The 19981-nt window shown below is 50.3% G+C and overlaps 5 protein-coding genes across 5 annotated transcripts; 3 read left to right on the top strand and 2 right to left on the bottom strand.

Moving 5' to 3' along the window:
• Positions 1–257: 257 nt before the first annotated feature.
• On the top strand, positions 258–2270 carry HOO65_020833 (H/ACA ribonucleoprotein complex non-core subunitNAF1; the record flags this gene model as incomplete). Its single annotated transcript, XM_071000170.1, has 1 exon — positions 258–2270. The coding sequence occupies one exon, from the start codon at positions 258–260 to the stop codon at positions 2268–2270; it is 2013 nt and encodes a 670-aa protein (XP_070861471.1).
• A 6983-nt stretch (positions 2271–9253) lies between these two features.
• HOO65_020834 (SH3 domain protein) lies at positions 9254–10718 on the top strand (the record flags this gene model as incomplete). The annotated part of the gene is made up of 2 exons (XM_071006746.1): positions 9254–9433; positions 9492–10718. The coding sequence occupies 2 exons, from the start codon at positions 9254–9256 to the stop codon at positions 10716–10718; spliced, it is 1407 nt and encodes a 468-aa protein (XP_070861472.1).
• Positions 10719–11520: 802 nt separating this feature from the next.
• On the bottom strand, positions 11521–12568 carry HOO65_020835 (Mitochondrial carnitine carrier; the record flags this gene model as incomplete). Its single annotated transcript, XM_071006914.1, has 2 exons — positions 11521–12188; positions 12292–12568. The coding sequence occupies 2 exons, from the start codon at positions 12566–12568 to the stop codon at positions 11521–11523; spliced, it is 945 nt and encodes a 314-aa protein (XP_070861473.1).
• Positions 12569–14161: 1593 nt separating this feature from the next.
• Positions 14162–16811, bottom strand: HOO65_020836 (Histidine phosphatase superfamily (branch 1); the record flags this gene model as incomplete). The annotated part of the gene is made up of 2 exons (XM_071006458.1): positions 14162–16703; positions 16777–16811. The coding sequence occupies 2 exons, from the start codon at positions 16809–16811 to the stop codon at positions 14162–14164; spliced, it is 2577 nt and encodes an 858-aa protein (XP_070861474.1).
• Positions 16812–18532: 1721 nt separating this feature from the next.
• On the top strand, positions 18533–19879 carry HOO65_020837 (GPI-anchor transamidase; the record flags this gene model as incomplete). Its single annotated transcript, XM_071000171.1, has 1 exon — positions 18533–19879. The coding sequence occupies one exon, from the start codon at positions 18533–18535 to the stop codon at positions 19877–19879; it is 1347 nt and encodes a 448-aa protein (XP_070861475.1).
• Between the last annotated feature and the right edge of the window lie 102 nt (positions 19880–19981).

Below are 19981 nucleotides of genomic sequence, written 5' to 3' on the forward strand. Positions count from 1 at the left end.
CGTCTTATCGATAAGCGATAACACTGATAACAAAAAAGTTAGTCTGATAACAACTTTTTTGCTCGGTTTCCGTGTCAATACACAAACAAAACTTTGCGCTCTTCACTTTCCACCATACATGCCCAGGTTTTCTTTCCTTTCAACTGTGAGGATACTTCTGCTTTAACCGCATCCGAACGACTTACTTGCTAGCCGCCTTCTAATTGATATACATCCCCTCATTTTTCTCCACGCTCCTCCTATTCTCTCAGTATAGGATGTCTGGCATTCCCGGTCTTGGGGCTTCCGCCAACCTCCCAGCCCCTACACCACACGAAAATGACGGCGGTGACACCCAGATGGCCGACGACCCCGCCCCTCCTGCCAACACAACCGGCCATGTGGATGCCCCTGTCGAGATCCCAATTACTAGTGCACTAGAGGCGATGCTAAACGACTATGAACCCTTGCCGGCTGCTACAACCCAGGCTCCGCAAAATACTACAACCTCTCTAGCCGTACCAGTATCTGCCACTCCTTTAAATAGTGGCTCTGGAACTGGCGATGCGATGGACATCTCTCAGGAACCTGCTCTGACCGCCTCCGGTATATCCCACACTACTGTTGTTGCTTCTGCCTCTACCGAAGCCTCTACTGAAGCCTCTACTGAAGCCTCTACGGCGCGCGAGGCCCAAGTCGAAGACAAGAGTGAGGGCGAGGGCAAGAACGAGGCTGAAGATGAAAACAACAAAGATGAGCATCCGGAGTGGGAAATCGACTCCAACCCGTACCAATCATCTTCCGATTCCTCTAGTGATAGCGACAGCGACAGCGATGATGACTCGGAAGATGAAAAGTATGAACTCTTAGGCATCGAAGAGACGGCGCGTATCCTCATGAAAGCTGAGGGCGACTCTGACGATGAGGGCGAAAACTCTGGCAAGTCAGGCAAACAGATGCGGACTAAGAACGAAGTCGACGAGCAGTATGCGCCTCGACCTGATGTCGTCATCACACCTGACATGAAGATTGAGCCACTAGGCTTAGTCGAGCATGTGGTTGACAACACGTTAGTTTTGCGGGGCTTCACTCCCGCAGAGTACCAAGTGCTTGATAGCGGCTCGGTGCTGTGCCTGGCGGATCGCCGTGTCATTGGCAGTATCTCGGAGCCTCTCGGCAAGGTGCAGCAGCCTATGTACCTTGTTGGCTTCCAGCGAGCCGAGGAAATCCAAGAGTTCAACTTGACGCCTGGAACAAAGCTGTATTATTCAGTGGCCCATGCCAACTACGTCTTCACATCCGCACTCAAGAACTTCAAGGGCTCTGACGCCTCCAATATCCACGACGAGGAAGTCGGTGTCGATGAGATCGAGTTTTCCGATGATGAGAAGGAGGCTGAGTACAAACGCATGAAGAAGCAGAAGCGTCGTGAGAAGAACATCGCCAAGAGCGGCGGGGAGTCGTCGGCCTCGGGCCTACGCAACGAAGTCAAGCATGATTCCAAGCCAAAGCAAAACAGCGGGCTCAACTACGATGGCGACGGCGCCTACCGCCGTCTAACACGCCCGCCTGGATTTGGAACTGGCAGTAGCCAGTCCTACCAGCCGTCGCACACCGATGACTTCAAGCCTCGGGATGCTGGCAATATCCCTGGAGGTCATCGTGGTCGTGGATCTAGCCATCGTGGCGGTGGAAGTGGCTCTCGTGGTGGCAGGGGCAACCATCAAGGGTCTTGGGAACCAAGCCATCCCCAGCCTCCGGTGCACCACCAAGGACATTATGTTCAACCGCCCTTACAGCCACAGCCACCACAGTACAGTACGCCCAGTAGTGCATATCAACCCGCACCATACACCGCTCCCAATACATCAGCAGCTTTTTATGCACCACAAGCTCCAAGTCCCTCATCATTGGGCAACACGGGCATGAATCTGTTTAGTCAGTTCCCCGCGCCTCCACCACCGCCGCCTCCCAACACAAATCCCGCTGCATTCATGTCCACACAGCAGCTCACTGCAGCTGTTGCTGCACTAACTGCAGCCGGGATGCCCCACCCACCCCCGATGCCTCTTATGATGCCACCCATGCCCAATCAGCAGCAGCAGCAGCAGCAGGCACACCAACAAACTCAACAGCAACAGCAGCAGCAGCAGGCAGCGGCATTGGCGGCCCTTAACCCCGTCCTATTGCAACTGGTGATGCAACAAGCAGCAGCACAAAATTCAGGGCATCAGAACCAGGGGTCTGGGGGTCCTGGAGGTCCAGGAGGCCCTGGAGGGGGCTATCAATGAGACAAGAAATGTAGCAGGTGGGTTTATGATAAAAGTTCAGAGTCTTGGTTTGTCATCTCAATTTTCGTATACAAACGCTATATAATACCACAAGAGGGGCTTTTTTGTCGTCTTCCCCAATCCACACGGAGTTGATCGCCAGGTGCGATTCTTTAGTATGCATGTCTTGCCCACAGTGTTCGTGTTCTACGGAGGGGTCGGGCTCTTCATCATCCTTATGGTGCTTTTTCTCTGGCTACTTCGTATACCAGGGCTGTAGCAGCAGACAAAGCCTCTCAATAAGGCGAGTGATCGACGGTCGATAGCTTGAAAGTGGCTGATCCGCAGATCTCCCACACATACCGCATGAATATTGTTGGCGTGCTTTTCTTTTTTTTCAAAGAGGCAACAATGCTAACATCGATCTACATCCTGCGAAATATGCGTTGTAAGAGGTGAAGCGTAGTGGTACGACAGGAAGAAGAGTAGAGAGACACATGTATATATCACTGTTATATTATCACTTGATAACTTATCAACACCAAAAACCCCTCAGATAATAGCCTACCACCATTTCCTTGCTTCCCTTGCTACCCGAGGAACCAGATTTCTTCCGCTGGTTCTGACGTTTCCGGCCCTGGGAACAATGAATCAATCTAGACGATCGAAATTTCCCAGGTACAAGCGAAGACCCAGCAAAAAGGCAGTAGAGTACCTGGCCCGCCTTGACCTCGACGTTGCACTGAAATATCAACTTTTGCTTAACCTCCGAAACGAACGGCCGTGAACAATACAAATATTTGCTGAAGAAATGGAGAGGGGGAATGTTCTGCTTGCCATGAGCCAGAGCAAAAAGCTAAAAAGAATGGCGAGCCCAGGGTAAGCCTGGACAAGGACAAGTTATGCTAGAGAGACCAGGAAAAATAGCAGGGGAAATCCCAATCAGGAGCGAAGCGAGACCGTCAAGCTGCAAGGACCCTGTCATGATGGAGTAGAAGAAGAGAGGCTTGAGCCCCCCCCCCCCTTCCCCCTTCCTCCTCTCCTTCTTCCTCCAACTCTTTGCTGACTAAATTGCCAAGCAGGCAGAGCTTTCAATAGGCAGGTTTTCTTGTTTCTAGTGCAAACCATGTGTAGGAAACAAGGGTATGCATATGGCGTGTTTTGTTTCGGATTTGCAACAAGGACCAGCGCTGTAGTGTGTTGTCATGGTCAGAGAAATCCACAGATGTGCTGCTATCGGGTGCTAATCACGATCAGTGGCCTATCATCTGGACAATTGAGTCCATTCGATTTGCTTATCTTGGACACGACACGGCAAACCAAAAGCCAAGTTAGGAAGCGTCTATCGGGAACAGGAATATTGTTTTTTCTTGCTACAAGAAGCCCGGGCCTTGGATGAGAACAATTTAGTAGATGACTAGATCACGGACAGCCAGAAGGCTGTGGCCTCGGTGCTGGTATGTATTATCGCTTCAGGTTGATGGAGCCTGGTTCCGCCATGATCAACCTGAAGCTTTTCCAGGGGCGCGGTTCAATATGATGAAGAGCAAAGTTTCATGACTTGGCGCATAAAGCTATCGTCGTCATTATCGTCATCGCCTGTTTTTTCCGCCCTTTTCTCCCTTGTAGGTTTTTCCAGTTTCTCTCTGTTCTGGGATGGTAGAGCTACTGTCAGGAGCCAGGTGACATGCCAATGTTAGCCGACACAGTACTCATATACCCCCTAAAAGAGGCGGTTATGAATTAATGACATGAGTCTAGGCCATTTGTCTTGCTCCTTGGGCAGCAGTGCCGATGTCCATGGTCTAGGAAGCAAAAGGGGCTGGCAATGTAAACAATAGGACCTGAGATGCAGCCTATTGTAACGGTTATTCCAGATGCATGAGGCAATGAAGCGACCACTGATGTGCTTGGTTAACCCAGAGCCATAAACCCTAGTCAAAGTACTGCGTCACGTCGAGCGACAAAAGCACTCTAAGGCTAGGAGTCGCATAGAATGAAACGAAGAACCTGTGCTCTCGGAGAAGAACAAAAAGCGGACTCTGCAAGGGTGTAGAGAAACTTGCATAACCCATATGGTCACGTGACGACGGGAAACTACGATGATGATGTCTTGCTCACGGAGCACTACGATTAAGATTATTAAGTGTACATTGATATATATATCTATTTTTTTTTCATTGGTTACGCACGCTTTCGTTTCGGATTTGCAACAGGAGATGTCAGTGAACACGGCTATTCTCCTGTTGAGCAGCCCTGGACCCTGGGGTGCAAGCAGACCCTAGCAATTTGCATTTCTATTGCCCCCGCAATATCAAAGTGTAAAGTAAAGTGTTATGGTGGAAGCACAATACGAGACGAGCTACAGCTCCACTAGGGCTCGTATTAGCCAACTGGCATCTGCGGCCAGCTGGCAGAGACGGCGGTCGCCCATAAAACTACGTACATTGGAAAACCTAGCGGACACCACGGCATCGTTGGATAAGGTGCACCAAAAGAACGGAGGGTCCAACGCACGCAGGAACAGAAGCATGAAAGAAATACCATCGGTTATTCCATTTTCTAGGCGAAACGCACGTAAGAAGAACATCAAAAAGCAGGCGCACGGTGAGCAGCGTGGCCTGCTCTTGTTCATAGAGAGAAAATAAAAATAAAAGTGGAAATATGAAACATGCGACAGGCCCACGTTTTTGCTTTCTTTATTTTATTTTTATTTTTTATTTTATTTTTTCACTTGGCTTCACCAAAACCGATAGGAAATGAAGAGAGACGAGAGCAAGGCTGAGAAGGAGCCAAGCCAAACTAGAGGAACAGGAGAACCAAAATGCAGCAGGCCTAAAAATAATCAATGACGCACCAGGCTTTATCTACTAGAGTTATGCAATGCACCGGCTTCTCATTTTGTGCTTCATGATGGCAGCAGCCGGAGGCCAGTAATACGCTTTTGGATGCGCCCAAGCCACATGCAACTAGTACATGATCGCCATCCTGTACTTCAGGCGCCTTAGGGCAAGGCAAAGGCAAGCCTGCAAGTGCAAAGCGCACCACTTCTTCGGTGTCCATTTCGGTCGCCTGGTCTTTGTTCAGCCCATCGCTGTCACAAGCACCTGCCGGGAAAGGCGCAGGTGGAGAGACACAAGGCAACAAGTGGACAAACAACTTGAGAAGAAGGAAAAAGTGACCGAGAGCACGGGGCAGGAGAAGGGGTCAGCCGCGCAGAGATGGCAAGTAATAGCGTATGTACATTAGAGAACAGCGAAAGAGAGGACAGTCCGCTGGGTGCCACGGCCAACGGCGACGCAGGTACCAGGAACAGCCAGAACTCGCCTTGATCTGAAACAGGCTAAGAGAGCACAGCCAGTGTGCAGAGTCCATACGGACAAATCCGTGGTATAGGTTGAGCCGCACCCATAGCATAGACTAGATAGCGAATTATTCGCGATGAAAATATGGGCAATCCGAGGAAGAAAGAGCGAAAGGACAAGAAGAAAAGAAAGAGACCGTCATCTGTCAAGCCAGTGGGCGATCCGCCTTAGCATTAAAGTTCGTCACTGTCAGTCACTGATAGAAGTGCTTAGGTCTGTTTTGGCCAATTAGGGGCGACTTGTTCCTGAATGTGGGGCCGTGTAACTGATGCCCCGTTGCAGAAATGGTAGTAGTAGTACTACTACTTGGTGCCTTAATATCCATGTTAATTTACGACCCTGTCTGTATGTTGTTTGTATCTCTACAAGTTAAATAAGCTGCCAGCTAGGGCAAGCGCTAACTGCTGCTAGCAGCAGCACTAGAACCCAGCAAACGAAGATTGAGAGCTTTGTAAAATGACGATGCAGCCATGGAATCGATGGATTCAAGCTTTCTTAGTGCAGGTTTAGTTGTGGGAATCATACTCAAAATGCGCAACTGGCATGCAATGTCCTGCGCCTGCGAATTTTCTCTGGTTAAATGCATTCTCAGTAGCCGCTGTAGATCACAATGTGCTTGGTTGCACTGAGGTGCAAAAGAAAAAAGAGCCCGACAGTAGTTTGCAGTCAATATGCAGCCAGGGTTGCAGGCCTGGAGCTCTTTAGAGTCCGCCGAGCTCCTTCTGAGTCCTCCAGTGCTACATGCAGTCTTTTTGGCGCAGTGGAGAACTAGGGAAAGACACCATTATTCCTGCTTGTAACGGCCTCGGGTTTGGCTTGTGACTTGATGAGCCGTGTTGTCTGGGGATTGCAGGCAAGGACAGCAAAAAGAGCACAAAAACCCTGGAGGCACTTAGCAAGTTGGAGATAGGGGGGGGGGGGGAAGGGGAGCTTGCAAAGACAAAAAAAGGAAACGAGAGGCCCGGGGTGCGGACTTGACAAACAATGGGGGGAGGGGAAGCACAGCAGCACAGCAGCACAGCCCATGGAAAAGCAATATGTGCTATATCTGTGTCGTCACATGCAGAAAGCCGAAGTGGGAGAGATGACATCAATGCCATGGGCAAACCGCAACGAAGTGACCCTTTGGTGGCCAAGTCCAACCGAGCCCGCAGGTATGTGATGTGTTGGTATGTAATGCAAGACAAGTCTTAGAACATAGAAATGCTGCAAATAGCCTTTCCCGCCATGGGCTGGCTTGACAACCCAATTTCCCTTGTGACCGCATTGCATTTACGTGGGGCGTTCGTTACATTACATCACTTGGCTCGCCTACGGCTCGGGCTTTAGCGGGACCTCAGTAAGAAGGGGTAGAGAGCATGAGAGAGAGAGAGAAGATGTGCGGAAAGGAGAAGAAGAAGAAGAAGAAGAAGAAGAAGAAGAAGAGGGAAACAAACAAAAAGGACACATCAGGAGAGAGACACAAAGGGCAGTGGCTAACATGGCCCAGCCCCAGCCCGGCACTTAACTGAGGTACGTAAGGATAAAAGGTTGTTTCGCACAAGTGGGGAGTGAAGGGGAATAAGAGAGAAACAGAAGCCCTAGGAGCTTAATGCACGTTGTAAAGATGTAACTGTGTAAGGGGGGAGAAACAAATTCACGGGCAAAAAGTCTTGGCTGGCGGTGGGTACTGGTTTGAGAATAGGATAACACGACAAGGTACGGGATAGTGAAGGGTCGGCGTGCGGGTTACGGTTGACGTGAATGTGGATGCTGCTGTGGGTGGTATAGACGTGTTATAAACCAAAGAACAAGGGCGAGATATAGATATGTGCCACGGCGTAACGTGGGGTGAGCACACCACATATAGAGAGTGTATAGAATGAGACTTTATTGCTGGGCAATCTGGGCTGGGCATGCCATATAGCAGTATGCACAATGCAATAGAACAAGCTGGAAGCTTAGCATTCTCCGCTCTTCTCCTTTTCCCGTCTTTTGCTTGGCCGGGTCTGACACCTCATGTTTCTGGTTCTGCCTTGATGAGAGAATTGTTGGGCTATAGGGCAACACGCCCAGGGAGACAAGGAGCAAAGAATGGCTTTAGCTTCTGGAAGTTTCTCGGAGGAGGGCCCCAAGACGAAGAGGCAAGCCAAGCCACAGCGAAGAGCAGCGAGGGTAACAAAGGAAGAAAACATACGAGGTGGGAATGGAAGGCTCATAGAAGCGGAGGCAAAAAGAGAGGCATGTCGGGTGCTTGTGCTCTGTTTTTGCGGACACGCGTGGTTGGGGTGGGCGGGCTTTGCTGGTGTTTTCTTGCATTGTGTGTATTTCTAATATTGCTGCAAAGGGTGGACTTCATGTTATCGCAGAGCACCGGCCGGAGAGCGCGCGTGCGTTGAGGAGGGGAGTGCATGTGCGCGGGGATGGTGAAGGGCTGGTAACTGCCGTTTGTATTTCTCACAGTACCTTTGTAGCTTTGCATAGTTATAGCTATATAACTGCAACTGCTGGTAAGTATATACGGCTGCACTTCTGTGCTATAGCGCTCATAGGCAGCAAATGCCCCTGCAGAAAGGAGGCAGGAGGCAGGAGGGAGTAAAGAAAAAAAAAAAAAAAAAAAAAAAAAGACAGAAGCGGGTAGCCTGGCGATAGCAGGCGGGAGCCACTGTCTTGCACTGTCTTGCACTGTCTTATTTTTGCATGGTGATGAAAACTTTTTCCCTCTTTCCTTCTATCTTCGTCGCTCTCTGTCTTTACCACATATCACATAGAGTTATTTCCCTTGTGTCCCTCTTTTGACTCTCTCTTTTGACTCTCCCGCCATGCCATGCCGTCATCGTCACCGTGGTTGCCTTTCTTTTTAGTTGCTCCTCTGAGGCGTGGCTCTATTTTTGCGCTCGCTTCTTATTTTCCTTTGCACTCTGGAAACTTGGTTTATATGTTCTGTTTATATGCTGTGCTTTTCATGCGACACAATGCATTACTCTGTGATTCAAGGCCATGGCCCCAGATTGGCACCCCCTCTCTCCCCTGCTCTTACGGCCGTAGGTGGTGGACGTCCTGCTCCAACCCCAAAACTCTCACCTACCACTATCGCAATCAACACCAGGACCCTCGCTTTGCTCCCAGCCCTGTCCCTGGCCAAAGCACCCTGTATTGGCCCCTGCCTCACCCCTGGTCCTTCTGGTTGCTCTCTCAGATCATCCCCATCCTCGCCCACCATAGCATCATCCACTTCTGCTTTTTTCTGCCTATTTTATTTCTTTTTTATCTCGGTCTGTCTTATTTTTTTCTTTCGTTGTTTCTTCCTGTCTTTTATATATTGTCTATCCTTTTCTTTCCGCCCTGTCATTCTTCGTCTCTTTCCTTGTCTTCGACTTGTTTTAATTCTCGTGTTTGCTCTCTTCCTTCTTTGCCTTGGTGATAGCTTTGTTGGTCGGCTCGAATCAAGTCTACCGCCATCACCAAGTTGTTTGTTACGTTACTTCCGCTCCCTTGTGTCGTGTGTGCACTTGCTTGCTTGCTCTAGCTGGCTTCCTGCCGTTCTACGCTCTCCTTCTCCTCCCTTGCGTATAGAGGCTGTCTCCCTTTCATTCTTGCTGCTATCTTCCTACTTTTGCTCTTTCCGGCGCTTCCTCCCATAGTCTGATAAGCTACAAAATGCGTTTGCCGCTACCTGCTGTCCTCCAGCGTGACATCCTTCCGACCAACTACGACAGTGTCCAGACCTCCACTACGACGACTACTTCATTATATTCTCTTACTCGCCCTACCGCCAACATGAACTCCTTCGATTTGCGTGCAGAATCCGACTCAGGCTTGGCTGTCGATGATCAAAGTGTAAGCTTCTATTCTATATCGCCCTTATGCTCTGGTCTGTCTCTAACACACCCTTTAGAGCAGTGATGTCCCCTTGTCTATAGTCCCTACGTCTGTAAACGAGCTTGCGGGTCTCCCTTCTCAGATCACTGAGATCGAGGGCTCTTTAGCAGATAGCACTGGTGGTCTGGCATTAGCTGGTGCGCTCACTACCTCAGCTTCCATAGCTACCAACTCCGCTACTGCTTCGCAAACCGAAGCTTCCCCGACATCCAGTGCTTCTGGCTCAGACTCGGGCTCGGATTCTGGCCTGACGAGCGCCGGCGTTGCTGGCATTGTCATCGGTCTCTTGGGCTTGATCCTTGTTGTTGGCCTGGGTGCCTACTTTTTCCTACAACATAAGAAGAAGCAGGCCCAGCGCAAGAGGCTGATGGATGAGAAGCCTGATTTCCTCACGTCTATGAACCCTAACGGCTCTGCTCCCATCCGGCCTGCTCCCCCTACCGGCCCCGGTAGCAGCCTTCGCAACACTTCCGGCTCTGGTCCTAGTGTGCCTCTGAAGGATGTTGCCGGTGCTGCATCTGCTAGCCCCTCCGACTCTACTCCTTCATCTGCCAACCCCGACTCCACTAGCCTGCGTGAATCTCAGACTGAGACCAATGCTGCAAACCCCTTTGGTGCCAATGCTGAAAAGATTAATATTCTTGAGTCACAGAACCCCTTTTCTGATGGGGACAATGCTCAGCCTGAATCCAACCAGTCTGATTCTAAGGACGCAACTGCCACCACCACTTCTGAAGCTACTGATGCTACTGCAGCCTCTGCAGCCCCTGCCTTGACGCGCCAGGCTTCTCGCCGCCATGACACTAGCAAGCTTGATCTGACCCTGCCCGTCAACAAGGGCCTTCCCGGACCGCCTAGCCCTACTGGAAGCGACTACAGCGTGAATATGATTCCCGATGGCCAGGAGGCTCCTCAGACTGAAGGCGCTGCTGCTATTGCTGCCGCTGGAGGCCCTGCCATGTCTGTTGTGCATCGCGTTAAGCTCGACTTTACGCCGTCCATGAAGGATGAGATGGAGCTGCAGACCGGCCAGCTGGTGCGCCTGCTGCACGTTTACGACGATGGCTGGGTTCTGTGCATCCGTCTTGATCGTTCACAGCAGGGTGTTGTCCCCCGGACGTGCCTGTCGGATCAGCCCGTCAAGCCGCGTGCGTCTACCGGCAAGCCCCCTGTTTCCATGAACAACTTTGTTCTCCCTGTGCCCGAAGACGGCCGCAGCCCATCACCTGGCCATGCCTACTAAATGGCGATATCGTCTGTGAATTCTTTCATTAATAAGTTTTTCCTATTTTTTCTTTTGCTTTCTTTGTTTCTTGGGCGGCGTCTTGTTAGGGCTATGGCATCTGCATAAGAATGGGTTGTCCTCAACAGGCTTTTGAGGCCTATTTTGGGTTTACTGGCATGGGATATCTGGGGACATGGTCATTCGTTTTTTCACTTTTGTTTCTGGGAAGTGATTTCTTTTTTCCTTTATTTTTTTGGTACAGCGGGCGTTCTGGTTTTTTTTTTCTTTGTCATCATTGCCGCTACCTCTGGACCCAAAGGTCTTCAGCTGGGTAGCTTGTGCTCCACATCATACACTCGTTATATTCCCCCACGGGTCTCCCCAGGCCCATTTCCTCCAATCTAGTTTTACTTGATATAAACGACGCGCCTAATCTATTGGCCGCTCATACCATGAAATTAATCTTCTTGATATATTCTCGCATCTTGAGAGCTCGCGTGGTCTAATGTGTATTCATGTCTATTTATTTATATGACCTGTTTGTGCCAAATATAACTGAATGGAACTGCATGTTTTACAAGATATAGGCTACTTGTGTGCTACACTTATTTTATTCGAGTATGACGTTACAGATATGACGTTGCAGCTACAGCTAACACGGGTAAACGCCACATAAGAGAGATGTGCTTATTTCTATGAACTAGCTAAAATGAGTAGACTCCTTTAAAAACGTACACATGCTACCATCGAACTAACACAGCACTACACTACACTACACCACGCAACGCCACGGTAAATCACGCTCATATCCACTTTGTTTTTAAAAAATCTTGTTCATAGCCTGATGCGCCAACTCCACGCCCAAGAACGTCGCCGCATTTGCCGGCACCGCACGCGCTAGTGCCGGTCCAAAGCCAGGGAAAAACGCCTTATACCCGCCCTTAGCGAACAGCTCGCGCACAACACTGCTAATTGTAGCATTGCCCTCGGCTGTCTGCAGCCGGCTCTTGACAGTGTCAATGGGAAACACGGGAACCCACATGGCGACGCCGGCTGAGGCGCCAGCCACGGTGATAGCCCCTAGCGAAAGGTCGCCGGTTGGCTTACCCGCGCTATCGGTAGGCGTCAGCCGTCGCTTGATAATCTCGTACGTGGCAAAGTACGCGGCACTGCCGGGTCCGTCACGCGCTAGCGTCGCAGCGCTTCCGCGGAATACACTTCGTAGGCCTCCCTCGCGGTACAGTTGACGCACGACGTCAAGACCGCCTGAGTACTTGGGCTTCTCACCGGGGGCGAGTGTTCGCTGGCCCTGAACTTGCAGGATCACCTTGACCCGCTCAAAGGGCGCGGTGATGGCGGTCATTGGTACGGCAGAGAAAAAGCCAGCCGCAGAGATTTGCGCGATCGTGAGTGAGCCGTCGGTGTTGGAAGGGAGCGCATGGCGGACGAGGTCTTTGCCGAGGTCGTAGCCCCAGAAGGAGACAGCGACTATAGAGTGGAAGCAAACAGGCCAGCGGTCAGTACGAGGTAAACTGCAAGCCACTAAGGCCAAGATAACTGAAGAGACCAGTAGGAAAGAGGGAGAACTCACACATGGGAGTCACGCCAACCAGTGGCGCACTGACTCCGGCATACAGTCCACGGCGAAGCCCATCCTTCGCTACACCTTTCTTTACCACATCGATGGCTCCGCTGTAAACGCCGCGCTCAGCTGTTTGCAAGCGCACTTTTACCAAGTCGAACGGGTGGCCGACAACAACAGCACACACGCCACCAAAGCCACCAGCGACAAACGAGCGCACTTGGGCTAGAAGTGCAGACTCGGCAGGAGCTGCGGCGGAGGGTTCCTTGTTTGTAGAGGCAGTCATTATGCGTTGCGTGTGTGCGAGCAAGAGAAAGAGAGTAGCTGTCTTGGTTGCGTCGACAGAGATCGAAGAGCGGTCTCGAGAGATTGAGCGGAGCGAAGCGGAGGCAAAAACAGAGAACGCCGTGAAAAGATTTCTTATATTCTAAAAGAGGAAAAAAAAAATGAGGTGGAAAATAAAGAGGAGAGAGGGGAAGGAGAAAAGGTCGCGAATGGCAAAAGTGGGCTATGATGCAATCAATCAAGGCAAATCAAGGAAAGGCGGCAAGCTTTCGGTCGGTTGTGCGCTCGGCACGCGGTTGTTGCGACCCAGGGTTTTCTTCCTTCCTTTCAGGGAAACTACCAGCAATTGACGTTTGCAGCAAAAGCAAAGAATAAAAGAAGCTGGCCAAAAATCGGAATATTTCTGAGCGCAAACAAGAAGCAAAAAAGCCAAAGCCAAAAACAAAAAAAAAATACAAATAAGAGTAATGATAGACAAGAGTCTTTCTGTGGTCTCATCAAGGGAATGAGAAAAAGGAAACTACCAAAAGAAAATAAAGAAAGACGAGGAGAATCTTGAACCTTCCCTCCTTCCTGTTTGAGCTTCACGGCTAAGGCTTGCTCCCTTCCCACTTCTTTTTTGGCTTGTGACAGCAAACATAACTAAGACTGACCCAAAATCAAACAAGAGCTCCCCCCCCCATGTCTCTTTTTTTAGCCTGCCTTCACCCTCCAAGAAGTTATCTTCTTCCCTTCCTCCTATCTTGTATTCTTTGTTCAGCCCCACCTCGCAGAGCCCCTCGCTCTCCAGCTTTTGGGCCCCACATCTACCCATTACCTTCCTCTTCATGTGAATGGCCTTTTGTGTGCCTACATGACGATTATCGTGTTATCTTTGCTGATTTCTTTTTCGGAGAGGGCACTACACAGTTTGGAGAAAAAGGCAGCTGGGTGTGAATGGATGGACAAAAGGAGTAAGGATAGTAGCTATTGAGGTAGAAAGATGAAGGGAAATGGAACCCTGGACAGAAAATCGATCACACGCCCGCCCACTCGTCGTTTCGTTTGCTGTACTCTAGACCTCGGTTCAGACAAACTTAACACACAAATGAACCCTCACCCAACGCAATTACTTGGCAAAAAGAGGAGACCTCCCCACATTACATTTTACAGACACCAATTGCCGTGGTAGCGATATTTTTTGTATTTCATGTAAACCTCTAACATGTGGGAAAAGTAGGGGTTGGGATTTAGAAACAAGTAGATGCTTCGTAATCAGCTGGCCAATGTGAGGAGAGAAGAGAAGAGATATGATTTACTAGCTAATTCATGATAACAAACGCCCGATTAAGCCTGAAAAGATATCAAATGAAATACCCATAAGCAAGAGAAACACAAAAAAATGGCTATGAGCGCAAAGAAAGAAACAACGTGGGAATCAAAAAGAACATGCTGAGTGGTGTATGTATATATGCGTGTGCTGTGTTTATCTGTCATAGGGTGTTGGTGTTTTTGTCGTAGGAGGAGCGGGGAGGGAGAGGAGACTACGTCTCCAGGCGTTATCGATATTGTTACAAGCCCGTCCCCTCACACGCGTTAGGCAGTGCCGTGCTCATCATGAGCCAGGAGCGCCCCACATGCGACTCGTCGAAATGCGCGAGCGAATCACGGGCTCGACATTACCCGACGTATCGCCAAAGAAAGGTGAAATGAGAGGTTCGCGAATAGGCGATCCCATAGGTGAGTGGATGGGCGACCGCACGGGGGAGTTGCCGAGCCGCGACGCCCGGCTAGCCAGCGTCGATGTAGAATTCATGTTTGTGGTAGCAGTCTCGGAGAACGAGGTCAACGAGATTTCAAAGCTAGGCAGTGCATTCGTTGTCGCAGAAAGTGCAGGCTTTGTTTCCATAGGACAGCCAGACGATAGCGGCACAAGTGTTGGAGAGGCAAGAGGGGAGTGCATGGAGCTCAGAGTTGATTTCAAGGCCAACGTTGGACTGGCGCGACGTGAAGTGTTCTGCGAAATGGGCGGAGTAAACTTCCTCTTATTCTCAAAATCAGGGAAGAAGTTGTCTTCGTCATCATCTTCCATCAACACACTGCTGCCGCTGGTCTTACGGTTCGTGATACCCCATAGCCCACTGCTCCCTTTGTTAGATGACAGCGCAAGTGGTGGCAACGAGGATATCGACGATGCCATAGATGTCGATGCAGTTGTTGCGGTGGCAGTGCGGTTGTTAGACGGCAAAACTCCACCACTGTATGAGCTTGATGTTGACAGCGGAGAGCTAAGTCTACCTGTTGACGTAGCGTTAGAAGAACTCTTCGTCGATAAAACCTTAATGTTAGCAGAGGAGAGTTTGGCAGCGGGAGTCGGGGCTGGTTCCATGTTCTTAGTCATGCAACCATCGTCGCGTTTCTTCATGAAGCTTGTTACGCCACTGCCAATAGTAATGCCACCACTGATGTTGTCACTGCCACAGCTTGTGACATCGCCCTGGTTGGCGGAGCTAAAGCGATAGTCTGCATCATCTTCTTTGCGGGGGCTAAACAGCCCGATTTCTGGCAGCCCAAAAGACGCCGACATCGATGAGCTGCGATTATGGGACCACATAGAGTTTTCAGGCCTAGACAGAATCTTGGGGGCCACTACAGGCGGTGGCGCAAACGAGCTTGTCATGGTCGACACTCGTCCGCGGCTTACTGCAGGTTTGTTGATGCCAAAGCTCCATGATGGGATTACGCCTGACCGAACAAGCCCTGCAGAGCTAGATGCAGTTCTGAGGTGCTCTGTGCTAGCAATAAGACGCATATCATAATACTGGTGCACGGGAATGCTGTTCTTGACGGTATGGAGAGACGTATCGTCGGTTTGGTCCGAATTAGGGAGCCAAGGCGACATGTGCTCGTACTCTGAGCCAGTCTTGCGCACAGCCATAGTCAGCGAAGCCATGCTCACATCCATAAGTGCGGGCTGGTGAGTCATGGCGCCAATAAGTGCATTGCAGCCGGCACCATGTGACACCATAATGACAACAGACTCAATATCAACGTCATCATCGCCGTCTTCCGACCAAGTGTCTTCTATCTTGTCCTTTTCAGCAGCGCCGCGGATGTGGGCAATGTCGGCAGCATCCTCAGTAGTTGAGTACCAGTCCACGAGGCCCTGAAGACCCTTGCGGAAGCGGTTGTGCATAGAAGTCCATTCTTCGGGAAAGGTGGCGCCGTCGCCCCAGTCCAGGTCAGGGCCGGACGACTCCCATTGGTAATCAAACACGATGCATGAATCTCGAGCATGGGCTACATAACTATCAGGGATTTTGTCACTGGAGGAAATAGCATAGTGTGGGACAGGGGCAATGTAGCCGAGTTCGCCCAGTGGTCTTGGAGGGGGCAGATCTTCGGTTTCAGGGTCGGAGTCCTGGCCCTCAAACGGGTCCTCAGGCACGGCAACAGTGTTGGCTGCAGCTCTACCACCAGTCCATAGCAAAGGCGCCAAGTGGGAGGCGGCTACAGGAGAGGTCATAGACTGGTTAAAGTTTTTAGCATATATCTCCCGCTTGAGGAGTTGGGCTTTGGCATTTGCGATCATGGTGGACGATTTAGGCGGGGGTTCAATAGTTTCATAGTATCCTGCGGATAGCCATTCTCCTAGGAACTCGTCGAGACGCAGGATGGCTTTGTGGAAGTGGTGGTGGTGCTGGGAGTCTAGGCTCTCTAGGCTGTCCAGGTTGTCTAAGTTGGGGCGTGTAGAGCCTGACCCGATGGGCTTGAGGATGGGGCTTGGGATGACGACATGATTTGGAGAGCCTCGTCGTGTTGTAGGCATAGTAGGTGGCCCTGTTGTTATAGGCTGCGCGAGACCAGCACTGATGCCGATGGAGGTCTGGACACACCGGAGAAAAGGGGAACTGTGGATCGCAACCTTGAAGCGACGGCGGCGGGGCTTTTGGGCAGAGGTGGTGGAGGAGATAGAAGGCGAGAGGGTAGGTGACTGGGGCGCATCGCTTTCAGCCTCAGCTTGGGCAAGGATGCTAGCGATGCGGGCGCCAACGGCACGAGCCTGAATCCAACCAGAGTAACAGAGCGGGGTGTCGTAGGGCATGGGAGAGGACTCGGCCCAGGTTTTGTCAGCGACATCGAGGCGCATGCCATGTCTGTGGCAGGGCAAGTTAGTTAAGATGCAATAAGGAGGGACGGCAGATAAAGGGGAGCGAAGGCAAGACGTACCGGACGACGAATATGTAGGCTGGGGGCTTTGCCATACTGCAATAATGGTTGCCGGTGTGTTTCTATGTTTGAGTGAGAGAAAGACGGTACTGCGAGGAAGGATATAAATTTGCCGGCGGGCTTATTTAAAAGTCACAAGCCAGACTTTATCTCTCTCTATCTCCCTTGGACATTAATTAATTCACAAGGGAGGGGAGGCGGGGCCGCGGTCGCACGCACACTTAGAAGCTTGGAAGGGCACGGAACTAGGCCCGAAGCAGTGGGAAAAAAAAAGAAAGGTAGGCGAGAGATGAAAGCGGGAAGGGAAGTGTGAAAGCGAAAGGTGAAAGATGAGCAACGGAAGACGGGGAATGAAAGAAGGGAAGGAAAGAAAAGAAAATAATGCGAGTAGCGACAATGGGTGGTGAAAAGATGAAGATGAAGAAGACAAAGACAAAGAATTTTAAAAGAACAAGAAAATAATGTAAATAAAAGAAATAAAAAAAGAGGAAATAAAATCACGTCAGTTCGGGAAAGCCAAAGCGGTGCTTTTTTGGACGGCTTCTTTCCATTGGCTTGGGCTATCAAGGCAATCCTGAGGAAGGCACGTAGAAAAAAAAACAATAACCAACCAAGCCTAGTTAGTAATTAGCAAAAAAGGAAAAAAGAAAAAAAAACCTGTTCTTTTTCTTTTTTTTTTTTTTTTTCGCTTGGCTGACTGAGTTGATTTATAATTTTCCATCAAGAGCCCAGGGCCACCGCAGCGATCTACTAGGCTACTATTGCTGATTTTTTCTATTATTCTCATCACATGCAAGAACAAGTCACAAGCATGGCGGAACGAGAGGGAACGAGAGGCAAAGGAGGAGGACTGACACATACATACTATCTGCCCTTCCCCTCAACGTCATCAAGGCCGCAGTCTTTCATCATAGCTTTTTCACACTTCTTTCCCTTCACAAAGGTCCTTCGCTTCTGCATGTGATAGCTATCCTGTCCAATTTATTTCATCTTAACTCACGGCCCACACACGCATGGACCAGCTGTTTTTCTGCCAAGAGGTGCATAGCTTCTCCTCCCTTTGCCCAGGATTCCTTAGACAACGATGCTCTTACGATTACACAGGCTTACTTGCTGGGAATCAAGGTCCGTTTTAGTGACCAACTGAGTGACTGGGTCTCCTAAAGACGCCTGCTGGTACTCCTAGTACGAAGACATGATAGGGGCTTTTCAAACACAGGCAACACTGGGAAAGCAAGACAAAAGAGAAACAAGCCGCCAATCAATATCTCACTCCCCGCACTCGTCAAACAAATGCTCCATCTTTCTCCTCTTTCTCCTGTTCTCCAATTTCACATGCTGCTAAAGTGTTACCATTGTCTGGTGCTTATGGGCTGATAAATGGCCTTTCTTCAAGTCCTAACGGTTGTCTAATCTTGACTGGTTGCTCTTGGACTTATTCTTAGTTGGACGGCTAAATTCAAGCAAAACTCTTTCCGGAAACAACCCTACACTTTTTTTTTTTCCTTTTTGCTTTTATCCCTTTTTCCTTTATTTTTTTCTGTAATAACCCTAACCCATTTTACACACATTAGTCAGCTGTCCACTATCTCCCTTGAGACCCAGCTTCAAAGCTTCCCCCTGGCTTCCATATATCGTTATCAAGTACGGCTCCCAGCTCACATCAACCTCCGTTGTCTCTGCCCTCCTTATACCGGCAAGGCAATCCCCCGCTGTACTGCATGCACCCTGCCGCCGAGAAACTAATATCCTCATCATGAAATTCCCTGTCCTTCAAGGCCTGTTGGCTCTCTCTCTCATGGCCGCCCAGCCGGCAATCGCGGCTGAGCACACTTCTAACTGGGCCGTGCTTGTCGGCACCTCGCGCTTCTGGTTCAACTACCGCCACATGTCTAACGTGTTGTCTATCTACCGTACCGTAAAGCGCCTGGGCATTCCCGACTCCCAGATCATTCTTATGCTGCCCGACGACATGGCATGTAATCCACGCAATGCCTTTCCTGGAACAGTCTACAGTAACTCCGACCGCGCCGTTGACTTGTACGGTGACAACATTGAGGTTGACTACCGTGGCTATGAGGTCACCGTCGAGAACTTCATCCGCCTGTTGACTGATCGCGTTGACCCTGAGATGCCGCGGAGCAAGCGCTTGCTGACCGACGACCGTAGCAACATCCTAGTGTACATGACCGGCCATGGCGGCAACGAGTTTCTAAAGTTCCAGGATGCCGAGGAAATCGGCGCCTTTGACTTGGCCGACGCATTCGAGCAAATGTGGGAGAAAAAGAGGTCAGTATTCTCCAACTACCGACTCCCCCCCCCCCCCCCTGATCCTGTTGCGCGCCTATCGCTAACACTTATGCCCTCCCCCTCCTCTAGATATCACGAGATCCTCTTTATGATCGATACCTGCCAAGCAAACACTATGTACAGCAAACTTTATTCTCCCAATATTATCGCCACCGGCTCCTCTGAGCTCGACCAGTCGTCATACTCTCACCACGCCGATAACGACGTAGGCGTGGCTGTTATTGACCGCTATACCTTCTACAACCTCGAGTTCCTTGAAAACCAGGTCCAAGATATGAGTAGTAAAAAGACCGTTGGCGAACTGTTTGACTCGTACGACCCTGCCAAGATCCATTCCAACCCTGGCGTGCGTTATGATCTTTTCCCCGGCGGAGCGCCCGAGGCTCGCTCACGTCTCATCACAGACTTCTTTGGCAACGTGCAGAACGTGGAGGTTCAGGGCGCCCGCAATGTGTCATTGGAGATGGAAATGGTGCAGCTGAGCAAGGCCATTGCTGAGCTGAGACGACTTGCCGACGAGGAAGACGCACAAGAAGACAAGAAACACAAGCAACAGTCTGCCCGCTCTTCATCCTCATCTTCTTCGCGCGCTTCTTCGTCTTCGTCTGTCGCCGGATCGCATTCCGAAGCCCTGGCCGCTGAGTCTATTCGACAGCCGCAACAGAAGGTCATTCGCTTGGCGCCTGCTACATCCCTCGAGGAGGGCAATTGGTGGCAGAAAAAGATTGTCGGTGCAACAGTAGTGGCTGGCTGTGCGGCGCTCTGGAGCATTTCGGCCTATCTTGGTGCTTGAAGCATGGTCTTATGGGTTAGGATGGGTCGTGATTTAATGTCCATGTTACTGATTTTTTGGCTTCTTTGGCATGCTTTGATTTTATGGAGTTTGGCGTCGTCT

This window comes from Ceratocystis lukuohia (genome assembly GCF_044167205.1).
Source record: "Ceratocystis lukuohia strain C4212 chromosome Unknown Supercontig2_pilon, whole genome shotgun sequence".
Classification (NCBI taxonomy): domain Eukaryota; kingdom Fungi; phylum Ascomycota; class Sordariomycetes; order Microascales; family Ceratocystidaceae; genus Ceratocystis; species Ceratocystis lukuohia.